The 13,930-nt window shown below is 37.9% G+C and overlaps 1 protein-coding gene across 4 annotated transcripts in view; it reads right to left on the minus strand.

Annotated features, from left to right (window-relative positions):
* OTUD4 (OTU deubiquitinase 4) overlaps window positions 1-13,465 on the minus strand; it is a 30,221-nt gene extending 16,756 nt beyond the window's left edge. For all 4 annotated transcript variants that reach the window (XM_010008935.1, XM_010008933.1, XM_010008936.1 and 1 more), the window contains exons 1-7: window positions 13,301-13,465; window positions 11,707-11,790; window positions 7,017-7,067; window positions 5,668-5,714; window positions 3,155-3,227; window positions 2,594-2,675; window positions 1,648-1,792 (exon numbers count right to left, since the gene is read on the minus strand). In XM_010008935.1, coding sequence (XP_010007237.1) covers window positions 1,648-1,792; window positions 2,594-2,675; window positions 3,155-3,227; window positions 5,668-5,714; window positions 7,017-7,067; window positions 11,707-11,790; window positions 13,301-13,465 — 647 coding nt within the window. The remainder of the gene's footprint in view (window positions 1-1,647; window positions 1,793-2,593; window positions 2,676-3,154; window positions 3,228-5,667; window positions 5,715-7,016; window positions 7,068-11,706; window positions 11,791-13,300) is intronic.
* Between the last annotated feature and the right edge of the window lie 465 nt (window positions 13,466-13,930).

The raw sequence follows: 13,930 nt of genomic DNA on the forward strand, positions 1-13,930 counted from the left end.
ACCATTGATCACAACCCTCTGGGTGTGGCCATCTAGCCAATTACTTACCACTGAGTGATTCATCTGTCTAATCAATATCCTGTGTGGCTAAGCATACCACAGAATATACTCATCCTTAAAATAAAGAAGCTAAGTCTAAAAGAAGAACTACATTTCCATGTCATATAAAGGTAAAAATAAGGTTTTTGTTTCTAAATACCAGTTTTACGATGTCTAACTTAAGTGTAATGACTTGGCCACTACTTAAGGAAAAGAAAGGGAAGGTAACTTTTCCCAAAACAAAATTAAACTATTACATTAAATAACAATATAAATGAACATTAACATTTATAAAAGGAAAGAGATATTCTGGAAAACTAGGTGATAACACAAGCTGAAGCCAACTTTAAGACAAGAAAAAAATGTAAAACTTACAAATACAGCAAAGTGTAATTTGTGTTAACTAAGTCAAGAGTCACACACGCTAGCTAATAAGACATTATTTAAATCAAAAACATTGAGTTTCATAGTCTCAAGTGACCTTCATTTACAAAGGTGCTATGGAGGTTAGCAGTATATTTTCTTATGAATCCAAAGATCCAGGGTAATGCTACTGTATATGAAGCCCAGGAAAGCTCCAAGAACAGAAAGGAATAAAGAAAGTTTCCACTCTCTGACATTTAACTACAGTAATTGTTCCCCGAAGCAGAAATACTTTGTATTTTAATTGGAAATATTGCCTAGTATTTTTTTCTTTCCAAATAAGAAAGGAAGCTCATCCCTTTCCCAGAACTTGCTTTTCTTGCTATGGTGATTTCCAAAATCTTTTCAGTTGTTTCCAGCCTGAGGAAACAAATCAGCTCCCAACACCTCAAAGAATTTCTTCTGCCACATGCCACACAGACTACAGCAGAGCCCCCAGAAAGGACTTTAATGACATTCAGAAGGAGGAGGGGACATGATGCAATGATATAGCATAATCTCCATGGCTTCAATGGAATTTCACACAAGCCAGGGTTTTAAGATCAGTATTAAGCATAAGAAAAACTGCCAATATGTAAATGCAAAAATGGCCCTGTGAAAGCCTTACTGTGCAAAAGGAATCAGCAGGTTCAAATCTCAAAGCCAGCTACAGCATCCCAGTTTAGCAAAAGGAATACAAACCCACAAATATAATCACATAATAAAGATCAAGAAACGAAACTGAGAAAGCAACATCTGTATTTCTTCATTAGTTACATCTCAGGCAGGCATTTCAGTCCCCAGATGTGGAAGCAACACAAACTGGATTAGATTCCTGTAACTCAACTCAGTTACAGGATTGAGCCAAGTAATTAATTCTCAAGTTTACCATGCACTGACAGTTCTCCCACGGCATTCTGCTATTTTAAACAGGAAGAGAGACATGTTGCAATGGCAATATTCCATTATGTAAAGACACCCAAAGCTAGACTGCACAAAAAAGAGGACCCAGAACTCCATCCTTATGTACAGTGAAGATGACCCATTTCGTTCTTTCAAAGTTCTAACCTTACCTCTGTGTTTCTTTTCTTAGTAATTTCTAAAGGTTTTCAACTATTAGATTCTACTAGTCACCCAAAACTCCGAAAACTCATTCAACATGCATTGCTCATAGGCATCTTCCAGTAACTTTTAAATTGCATTTACCTGTAGTTGTCATCTTCTGAATCTGAAGCAGATACTTCACTGCTACCATTACTTTCCTCTGTCACGCCAACAGCACTAAGTTCTGCTATGATTTTCTTTACATCTGTATCAAATACTTTCTCATAAAGCAATTCATACAGCAGAGCTGGGGAAGAGGAGGAGAAAGAAGAAGGGCAAAATCAACTACAAGGTAAATGAGATTTCATAACACCATTACAGATGCATGTCAAATTATCACAATCCAAGCAAGCATTTTGATGTGTTAACTGCAACAGTGAAGGCATTAGCAGCAAAAGCAGCAGCAGCTGCTAAGGCTTAATGGGTATGCACAAAATTACTATGAATCAGGTCTCTTCTTTACAGGCAAATTTGGCCTTAGCCTTGTAACTCTGCACATAGGCAGGGATATAATGAAGAATAAAAATACTGGTAGGGATTGTCACAGTGACCCATCAGACATAATTAAAACCTCTGGGTATTTCTGCAATGTAATAAAGAAAACAATAACCCATGAAGACAGTTATTTTTCACACGTGGAACCCCCATAATTTCTGTGGCCAATTACACACGCACAGGTAATTGTAATTTAAACAATTAGTTTGCTAACACAGTCCAAAATACAAAATTAAAACCAGAATACTGAGCAAAGGCAATGCAACAGATTATAAACTAGTACACCATCATCTTCTGTTTTTGTTAGACCACCAGTTTCAAAGAGGCAGAGGAGTCTTCTCCTCCTGGTATACAGTCTGCTTTGTCAAGAATCAGAACACATTTAGAATCATGCTTTCACAAGATCATACAGTCATTGACAATTCAAATGAAAAGTAAGCTAAAGAATTCATATAATAAACTTTCATACAGAGCCGTTTCCTGAAACCTGATGGCGACCTTCTATAATTTTTGGTAAAAATAAATGCTTTTAACTGATCAACATAATACTTACACTGGCACAGAGCAGCTTTTTCTGAGTATTCTATGGGATAAACAATATCATAGTGGTTTCCATTTGAGAAGCACAGCAATACCTATTAAAAAAACCACATGGATATTTTAACTTCTGCATCTCACTTGATTTTTCATATGAGCAGTACCTTTTAAATGCCATTTAATGTACCAATGTGCTTTTTTATCTCTCAGGATCTCAAAGAATCAATAAAATTACCGAAGTATTTAGTGGATATCCTTTAGATGGAAAACAATTTGACCAAAAGTCAAACAGAATTTTACAGAGGTAGCTATGTGAGCACTTGTAAATTGATTTTTACAAAATTTTAAATTAGTAGGATGATATACCACACCCCAAATACAGACCTTCTATTTAAAATCAAGTGCTACATATATTAACAGAATAGCTGCCTTAAATATGTACAAAATAAATTGTAAAAATTGAATTCTTAGAACATTTCATTGTGTTGAGTAATAAAACTCATGTGAGACTACTTGCTATTTATAAAGTAGTCTTAATCCAGCTTTTCACAATAGCCATAATTTATCTTTTTTTTACCTTATCAGAAAAGCCATTTTCAGTTACATGTGAAGGAGAAGCATTTGGTTCCCGGTATATTACGAAATCTTTCCTGAGAAAAAAAGTAGCAGTTAAGAATTCATTTAAAAATTAGTATCAATAAAAATTGAACTATTCAAGTCAATTCAGGGAACATATATAACCACAGAAAATAGCCAGTGGAAAAGAATACTGAAGAAGATGGTCAAAAAAGTCTTATTTTTATGAAAGAATACACTAGAATAAAATGTGCTGGCACAACATGCACAAAGCCAATGACAAGTGAAATGTATTTCCAGACACCACTTTCTGGAGCTCTGTCTAGACAGACTAGGGCTTCCCAGTCCTGAAGAAATTCATTAAACTTTGCCATTTGGAAACACACCAGAAGGAAGAGGAGGTTGGTTTTATGAATGGAGACAGGAAAAGGTGGTAAGTTTTCAGAAGGTGAGCAACAGCTTAGGTTAAATCTGTACTAGCAGGTGAACTACATGAGTGCAAGAACCCTTCTAGGCACAGAGGACAACTAGTGGAACAGCCCATGTCTGTGGTCAGAAACTCTTCTTGCCTCCCAAACCTAGTTCTCATGCTGAGAAGGGTCCACACAATGTTTCAGCTTCCAAATGGTGACCAGCTGCCACAGCATGCTAAGGAGCATGCCAAAAGCCAGACAACCAGTAGGCGTTGCCTGGGGACCAGGTATTGTAACCAAGTCTCCAGCACCTCTGAAAATCTTGCCCCCCACATTTCATTTTCTTCATATGTAGTGAGAAGAATCTTTTCCTGCATTTTAAAACAGATAATACACTGCAGAAAAGACATTCAGAGGGTTCAGTTTCCTTTTATCTTCGGACATAGTCCATGAAGCATGGAGTCTAACATTATACTGTGTTTTTTAGACTCAAATTGCTGAATTTAAAGTAGCAATGAAACCCCTCTGCTGTCTCTTCAACTGAGAAAACGGCAACAAAATTTTTTAGAAGCTTGGACTGAAGCAGCAATGTGTGGTTTCAGTGTTGGCAGATACTCATCATCAAGGCTACCAGTCTAGTATAGTTTTCCAAAATAGGTTTAGAGAATTTCTAATCATTGACAACAAAGTTTGGGTACCTCATTACATTTAAGAGGATTAAAAATACTATAAATGAGGAGTTGAGCTACTACAGTTAAGCAAATTTAGAATTTACATTCCACGTTTATAATTATTTTTTTAGCTTGTTAACATGAAAAGCATAAAAAGTTGGATATAAAGTGACAAATACAGGAAAATCCACAACTGATACTGACATGACTTTTTTTTTTTTTTTTTTTAATTTCCTAAAAACTTAAATACTACCAACCTTCGCTACTTGTTTTTCTGCTAGAATCAATCTCTGTTATGATCTTAAAATTAATTCTCTCTCTCTCTTTTATCCATAATCCTCCCTTGGAATTCTTTGCTGAGCACCTATCTCTTCCTTTAACTTCTTCCTTCCTCACACAAGAAAAAGTTTTATTAGTCTTGCTACCAACCTTCGCTACTTGTTTTTCTGCTAGAATCAATCTCTGTTATGATCTTAAAATTAATTCTCTCTCTCTCTTTTATCCATAATCCTCCCTTGGAATTCTTTGCTGAGCACCTATCTCTTCCTTTAACTTCTTCCTTCCTCACACAAGAAAAAGTTTTATTAGTCTTGAAAAAAGATTAAGTATATTCACAGGTGCAGTTTTGGGATTAAAAAAAACTTTTTACAATAACTCAGAATAACCAGTTCTGAGAGGAAAATAATTTAATAGCTCAGAGACTCAACTTGCTTCAGGTACACTGTGTACACAGCTAATTCCCTTGTACAGCCATTAGAAAGCAGTTATGAATATTCAGCATATTGCTTGCACACTACTTTGTGAAAAAATTATTAATGTATAGGATGCGTTTAAAAAAAACACAAGCAAATCTGTTAATCACCAAGAGTCATGTTTATCTGTGCATAAATACCAAAACACTTCTTAAGCATAGCTCAAACTACAGCCCTTGAGAAACTCTTACAATTCAGTCTATACTGGTACAGTGGAAAAAGGAAAATTTTTACAGAAAATGAACTACAGCAGTACACCAGGTAGTCTTATATCAGCACATGCAACTTCATACCAGGGGAGGTGTTATAATGGCCTTCTAGCACAGTGTGCAATACACATACCACTGACCTATATCAGAGCATTTGTACAGAGGTAATAAAAAAAACAGGTACAGTCCACAGCTTAGCAATAGGGTTAGTATGAAAGCCTTGGAGAGAAATAGGAAGGAGTTTAAACACAAAAATTAAGATATTAAAATTCACTAAATACAAACTGCATGAATCTACCCACAATTAGTTTCTATTTTTAGTATCTTGACAGCTGCAATTTTAAAAGCATACTTGTAATCTTCTGGACAATTATGGTATAACATACAATTCCATCTTTGCTATTATGATTGCTTCACTAACAAAACAACGGAACTGATCTCAATAAAATATATTTAAAGGTTTTCTTACTTGTACATAAGAGAAAGGGCACTTATTTCTACTTGTCCAACCCATTCCTGTATTGAAAGAAAAAAAGAAATTAAGTTCAAACAAATACACAATTACTGTACTTCCTCATGTGTAGAGGCAAGAGAAGCAGGAAATTCTTGTCAAAAATAAGTACATTAACACTTAATCTGGAGTTCATTTTAGTTGTATTTGAAGGTGTTTTGAAGTAACAGTAACTATTCCACTATGGAGGTGAAGGGACACAAGCTAGAGGGATTTTTTTCCCAAACTAGAAACGGATCTGTACAAAAACTGAAAGAATTAAAAACAATAGCATAAATCACAGATCTAGCATTAAAAAGTAGGATTTTGAAAGGTGATAAGTGTTTTTTCTTTTCCTGAACAAGCAGTAGTCTAGCTTTTCAAAAGTAATTTTTTGAAAAAGTATCAGATTTAACACATGCTTTTAAAAATGTTACTCTAGCTTGGTTTTGTGGGCCATTAGCTACAGATGAACCAAAAAAAGAACCCTGAGGCTTAACTCTCCTGCCTAAAATACAGATAACTTCCCATGCAAGTATCTTGACATGGTCTTGTGAAGTGCTCCAACACAAAGTAAACAGACCACTTCAAAACAGCCAGAACAGCTTTGTGACTAAAAATCCTGGAAAAAAACAATGCAAAGCAAAAGCAGTATAGGCTAACACCCACTTTTTTCCCCCTTCAAGCATTCACTTCGGATACTGAAATAAAAAAAAAAAATCTGGTCAGCCATTCTAACTAGGTATGGTCTAGGCATGGCAGGTGAAAGAAAAAAAAAAAAATCATGCTCTAATTTCTAGGTGGGGAAAATTTAATAAAATTCATGTACAAATGCTTTAAAAATACTAACAGATTCTGCAGTGTTGCACTAGATAGTTCTCATTTCTCTTCCTCCTCTCCATCTTACACAAACTGTTAACTCACTAATAAAAACACTAACATTAAATTTGGGGGGGTAATCATAATTTTGTTTCAAATAAGTATCTTAATAAGAGCCTGTGGTTACTGTTCATAATATCCCTTACATCAGTAACTGTCTTTTAAACACCTATCCCAGGCTGTCTTCAAGAAAAAGTTAGCCATGCCACTTTTGTTGCCATTTCCAGAGACTACAAATGTTGAGATACAATTTTGATAAATAAGAGGTACAATTAAAACACACACAAAAAAACCCTAAATTTTACAATTGAGTACATGCATAAAAGCATATACTCATACAATTCAAAGAGCTCTTAAACTCAAAAACATTTGTGAGAAAAGATGTAATCCAATTACCCATTAACATCAACTAAAGCCCTGCTTTTTATTATAAATCAAGTTTAACATACCTGTGGATTTTCCAGACATTTTAAATAGTCTTCAAATGGCCCCTCTATGAACTGTATTAAAAATACATAATTTTTTTTGTTAGCATAGGATATGGAATACCCAGTCTTTGACCCACTGTACCAATGGGAATGTACCATTGGAAATTTAAGACTATCCTGCCCTCAAAGAGCTTACAATCTTAGAATAAAGTGACGTAGAGACAAGGGAATAAATGGTCAAACACTTAAGTCTGCATTCCAGAAAATAACCATGTAACCAACTTTTGAAGTCATCACACAATCTAAAACAAAACAAACAAACAAACAAAATATGGTCCCCAAATGGGAAATCTGTAAGAAAGGAAAGATGTTGTAAAGTAGATGTTCATGGGCATTTCATCCCATGCAAGGCATCACTGGAGAGAGAATGCATGGACCTAATGAAGTATCTTGTTAAAAGAAATAGGCAGCAATGAATAATCACAAATGGGAGTAGCATTTCTGTAGTACCCAAGTAGTGCTAAGATATAGTACAGGCAAATCATTAAGTACTTTTTCCTCTTTTCTGTATCACTTCTGCTTTCAGTGAAAGGATGCAGATGATTGGGCTACACTGAAAGTGCCAGGTTGATAAAGTAATCCTTCAGCTGCACTCCTTAACACGCACTGAGAACAAATTCACATTTGTCAAGGACAGACAAAGATGCTGCAGAAATTGAGACTTGTTAACTTTGAAGTGCTTCAGCTATGCTGGCCAACAGGGAGGCTGTATTTAAATTTTGTTATTTTGACACAATCTGCTTGATTTAGTTAAAATAAAAATCCACAGAGGTTGTAACAAAAGTTCCATTATGAACTTAAGCTATCAGCAGGATAGCCTATTCAACTGTAGTGAATAAGAAATAAGATAAGGAAAACTGAACAGATTATAGAATGATAGAATCATTTTGGTTGGAAAAGACCTTAACAGCATCAAGTCGAACCATTAACACTGCCAAGTCCACCATTCAACCATATCTCCAAGTCTTTTAAATACCTCCAGGGATGGTCACTTCACCACTTCCCTGGGCAGCCTGTTACAGTGCCTGACAACCCTTTCAGTGAAGAATTTCTTTCTAATATCCAATCTAAATCTCCACTGGTGCAACTTGAGGCCATTTCCTCTTATTCTACTGCTTGTTATGTGGGAGAAGAGGCCGAACTCCACCTCACTACACCCTCCCATCAAGTAGTTATAGAATGATATGGTCTCATTCAGGCTCCTTTTCTCTAGGCTAAACAGCCTCAGTTCCCTCAGACACTCCTCACAAGACTTGTTCTCCAGACCCTTCACCAGCTTCATTGCCCTTCTCTGGACTCATTCCAGCACCTCACTGCCCTTCTGCAGAGAGGGCCCCAAAACTGAACCCAGGATTCAAGGTGCAGCCTCACCAAGGCCGAGTACAGGGAGACAATCACTTCCCTAGTCAGGCTGGTCAGGATATTGGTGATACAGGCCAGGATGCTGTTGGCCTTCCCGGCCACCTGGGCACACTGCTGGCTTATCTTCAGCCAGTTGTGGACCAACACTCTCAGGTGCTTTTCCCCTGGCCATCTTTCCAGCCACTCTTCCCCAAGCCTGTAGCATTGTCTGGAGTTGGTATAACCAAAATGCAGGACCTGGTACTTGGCCTTGCTGAATCCCATTCAATTGGCCTGGGCCCATCGATCCAGCCTGTCCAGGTCCCACTGTAGTATTCATACCCTCAGGCAGATCTACACTCCTGCCCAACTTGGTCTCATCTGCAAACTTACTGAGGGTGCACTCAATCCCTCTGTCCAGATCATTGGTAAAGGTATTAAACAGAACTGGCCACAGTACTGAGCTGTGCAGAACACCACTTGTGACCAGACACTAACATTAACTTCATTCACCACAACCCTATGAGCCCAACCATCCAACCCACTTTTTACCTCGCAAAAAACACACCCATTCAAGTCATAAGCAGTCAGTTTCTCCAGGAGAATGTAGAGAGTAACAGTGTCAAACACTTTACTAAAGTCCAGGTAAACAACATCCATTGCTTTTCTCTCATTCACTAAGCAGGTCACCTTGTCATAGAAGGAGATCAGGTTAGTCAAGCAGGAGCTGATCAGCAAGGTTAAAAGTTCTGCTAGTAGCCATTTTGCACCTGTCTGGACAGTGTTGTGCATGACCATCCTGGTTTGAGCCAGGACAGAACCAATTCTCTTCCTAGTAATTTTAATTTTCAGTTAAGTCTCTTCTAAGTAGCTGCACTTGCTGAAATTAACAGCATGGTTTTCAGTCAGTGTCTGTTTCTAGGACTGGCAATGCTCAATGTTTACAGTTACTGCTAAAGAATGGCGTGCAGTACCAAGGCCACTGCTTGATTCTGCAAAACATCTTAAGCTCTGGAAAGAAAAGGGAGGAAAGAGGTCACACCTGCAACCCTCCTCTGGGGAGGAACAGAGCAGACAGGTGTCCCAAACTGACCAAATGAAATATTCCAGCCTGTATACATCATACTCAGCATAAAGCTGAGGGACCACTAGGATCAAGTGGGAGGACTCCATCTATTCTTCTGCCTTTGATCCCAATCTGTGCATTCCTGAATCTGTGCATTCCTGTCTGCCACTAAGTCCAGGAGTCAGTCCAGGACTTTTCCAGGGCCTGCCCTGCAGACTCAGTGGTGAAGTATGCCTTTTTAGGGAAGGAGAGCCACTGTAATTTTGTATATATTTGTATATATTTCATAATTTTCGTTTTCATCACTACCATTTTCATTAAAGCTGTGTAGTCAAGTTTCCAACTCAAAAGTCTCTCCCCCTTATTCTCTTTTCTTTCCTTTTCTGGAAAGAGAGAGGGGTTAAAAGAGAGCATTATTCCTTTAATTCCCAGCCCAGCATTAAATATTGACAATGAGAAGAATCAAAGCCTGGCCAAAATTTTTCATTTACGCAGAAACAATCAAGTATGAAGTTACAAGGTGCATCAGTTAAATATGATCACAAAGAACTGCTCTTGTGCGCTGAAATTAAATTACCAAAAATAATGCACAGAGGAAGAAAGGAAGGACTCCAGAAAGTTCTCAGAAAACTGAAGAGTTTTAAAAAAAGAATGAAGGCAGCAGCAATCAGAGATAACAGTTCAAGAAAGGATGAAGATGAAAATCAAGACAGTTACACACAGTAACCTGAAACTTTGGCTACAGCAGTATCAATGGTATGAAAGCGACAAATCCAAGGCGAAATGGTTAAGACAGAGAGAAGAGAAACTTCATTAAGTACCACCCATACATGTCAATAGAACATAACTCCTAAGGAAGCAATTAGTAAATAGTTTAACTAAGAGATTAGGAAAGAGGCATTTATGTGTTGTTTTGGTATTTTGTTTGGGTTTTTTTAAGAGGTGAGTTTATTCTCAAGATATGAAACACCTCAACCTTGTATATGAAACACCTATTCTAAAAAAATTACAAGAAAACTTTCAAAAATACAGTTTTCAGAAGGAAAGCAAAAACAGATAAGGGAAAGGTCATATCACTTGGATTAAAACTAAGGGGAAAAACAAAACAAAACCGCAAGACCATGAGTCTGGAGGAGAGAGACCAAGAAAGTAAAAGAAGCAGATAAACAAACACTGGAATGATTGCAGTAATTCTGGCAAGAAAGCAATTAAGAAGTTAGCAGTGAAAAATTAAAATAAAACAGAAAGGAGAGATCCAAGAGTTGGTAAGTCTGTTCACATGGACTGTAAAGAAACAGCCCTGGCAAATGGAAATAGTGAAGCTAGAGCTTCATTCTCCCAGAGAGATTAACTGTATTTAATGTCATTCATTCTTGACAACTTCCACATGAAAAGTTACCAGTTACATTTGATCATAGGCCACTTTTTCAGAAATCATAACAAATACACTCTCCTTCTCTTCCCTATGCCAATGTGATTTAAAACTTTTTTATTTTGGGTTCATGTAAATTTAGAACAGAAAAAGAGAGCTGAGTAATAACTCTCCATTAATAAATGCTTACACATACTCCTGTCTTGGCTACTCTGAAAACTAAATGGTATGTACACTAGAACACATACAAACATAAGCACATTATTTACTATTATTATTTTAAAAGGAAGAAAAAAAAGAATTTTATATTATCACTGACATTAGCCAAATACAGATCAATATCAAAATATTTCATGTCTGTGGTTGAAGGACAACTTTGTCATAGATGTTTAGGAAAAAACAACACAGTGGCAATGTGTAATCAATTGTAGACCCCAAAACAATTTTCAATAATTTCATTAATCTCACCAGTCAAATTCCTTATATATTGCAAAATCAATTAAATAGCACAAGAAGAATGTTTCATGACCTTCATTAAAACAGGCATTCTACTAAAGCAAAATCCAGATTTTCTTAGCCCCACCACAGTATTACAGTTTAAGAAAGTTTGTTTTGTTTTTTTAAAGAGCATCAAATACTTTTCCCTCCCCACATGCCTCCAGCTCCAAGCAGTATACGTGTTTTTTCTCCCAGATTATGAAAATGAATTGTTAACACATCTGTGACAATTAAAGAGCACTCACTTTAAAAAGCATCAACAAGTATATAGCTATGATGAATACTGCCAGGAACAGCAGAACATGGCCTAGAATAGTGCAAGGAATAAAGTAACATTTTTTTTTAAATGCTCACACGAAACCAAAAATACTTACTGCTTCAAATTTCTCTCTGTTTTTCCGAAGATAGTCTACACAAGCCATCCTAACATCAATGTGCCGAGACTGAGAGTGTAACACCTGCAAAGGGAGAAACAGAAGAAAGTGACACCGTTTCTTAGGAGTTTTGATGACAAGTCACAAATAATTAAACACTGTTGCCTAAATACAGGCTTGGAAATACTCTAGTTTTATTTATAAGAATATTTAAAATTCAAATTCATTCAGCAACAATTTTCATGCAGGTGAAACCTCAATTATTTATTAAAAAAGTAAGTAACTGCAGAATTTACACATTTTCTAAATTCACACATTCAGTTTTCAGAGAATTTACTGAGCGAAAGGAATATAATTTGTTGTCACTCTTTAACCAACTCCTTTGTAAAGGATTAAAATTAATTGAAGACTTAAGTTACCACAGGAGTGGAGTGGGTGAGGAAACTATGAACATGCTCTGTTTCAAACGAAATCCAGTCAAATATAAGAAGAGTGGAGGGATACATTCTTTTGACCTTAAGAGGTGTAGGTCTGGAAGCCACAAATTCAGATCCCAATATGACACCTGCCTTCTACCTCCTGTTCAGATCTCTACTGGAAAAATATTACTTTCCTCATAGGTTCAGAATTATCTCCAATGTGATTTGTCTGCATTCTCACTTCAACATAGGGAAGTCCCAGTCAATTTAAGTTGCAACCTGTCTTGCCATCCTTAAACAAGACCCAAAATTTAAATATTTCCAAATTCAGGTCAATTCAGTTTTTCCACATGAAGAGTAGTGAGATTAAGCCAAATTCGTGGATAAACTCTTAACTCTGAATTCAAGACCTTCCCTTTAACAGAAGAAGAATGGGATATTTAAAGTTCAATTAACAGGTGAAAAAAAGTTCACTATCAAATGGAGTATGGGAGAAACCTTTTGGATATAATAATTTAAAATATCAGAATATAATGTATATTCATTGATTATTCCCCTGAAATAAAAAAACATCAACACTCCCGATGAACAGCATTTGCTTGTCTGAACTTATAAAATCAGTGGGGAATTTTTTTATTTTTTAAAAAGTGAACTGTGTATAATTAGCACAGGAATCTGGGCTCCCACAATCAGAAGCACCAGAGCTCCCACTGCTGTTTGTTTGTATTTAAGACAAGATGACGCTGTCACTTTTTTCCTTTAACAGTAACACTGAAAAGGGGGAGGGGAATTGAACAGGAAGAACTGAAACTCTAATTTTCTAGTAATTTTATAGTAAGCTAATTGGCAAATATAAGAAAAAGACTTTTCAGCTCGTCCCATTAAGTTCCGTTTCCATTTAGTCTCATACAAAGCAGCTGTACCCAAATGCTGAAATTTTACACAGAAAAAAGCTCTGAAGAGGCAGTGGAAGGTCAAAACAGGTAACAATTTCTTGATGGCAGAAGGCAGCTGTACACACAGAACTTCCCTCACCCGGCAAGGCAGAATATTTTTTCCCCCCCTTGGCGTGCGACTGTGCAACCTTAAGCTATACTTGTCTGCATTTTAACACCAATTATCACCCACTAACGAGCTCCACTTCCCACGCGAAGTATCTTCACGTTAGCAGTTACCTGCTCGGCCACAGCCCTGAAAAGACAAGATCCATCCTTGGCAACTCTCTTTCTGTACAAGCCCTGAGATCGCAAGTAGCCATCCATGGAAGTGTCCCCGGGGGCGTCCCCGCCGCTGCCCTGATGGCTCCTCTCCCCGCCGTCGGGTTTGCACGCCGCCTCCATGTTTACCGCTTCAGGCCCTGGAGAATCCCTGTCCCTCTCCTAGCCCCACATGGCAAGGAAAAGTCGCCGAGCAGCTCTAGGGCCGGGAAAAGGAAACAGCAGCAGGTGGGGGAGGAGAGCGCTGCCCCCCACCTCCCCTCCCAGCACTCGAGGTAGCACCAGCGGTAGGAAAAGCAGCCGGTTTCACGTTATCAACTTGCATGTGGGAATCCCGGGGAGAAACTGCAAAGTTTCACGCCGTAGCCTGGACTTCCAGCTGCACAAACACCGTCGCTCCTAGGCTGCTCCAGAGGGCCGGGCGGCAGCTGCTGGAGACCCTTCCAGCGGGGTCCCGCTCCTGCTTCTCCCTCGGGGCGGCGATTCCCGGCGGCTTCCGCAGCCCGAGCGCGCAGCCGGCCTGCCAGGCGGAAAACAAAAGAGAAAGGACATGTGCTAGCGCCGCGGGGAGAGCAGGCAGGCACGGGG

Source organism: Chaetura pelagica, unplaced genomic scaffold (assembly GCF_000747805.2).
Source record: "Chaetura pelagica isolate M959 unplaced genomic scaffold, ChaPel_1.0 scaffold221, whole genome shotgun sequence".
Lineage (NCBI taxonomy): Eukaryota > Metazoa > Chordata > Aves > Apodiformes > Apodidae > Chaetura > Chaetura pelagica.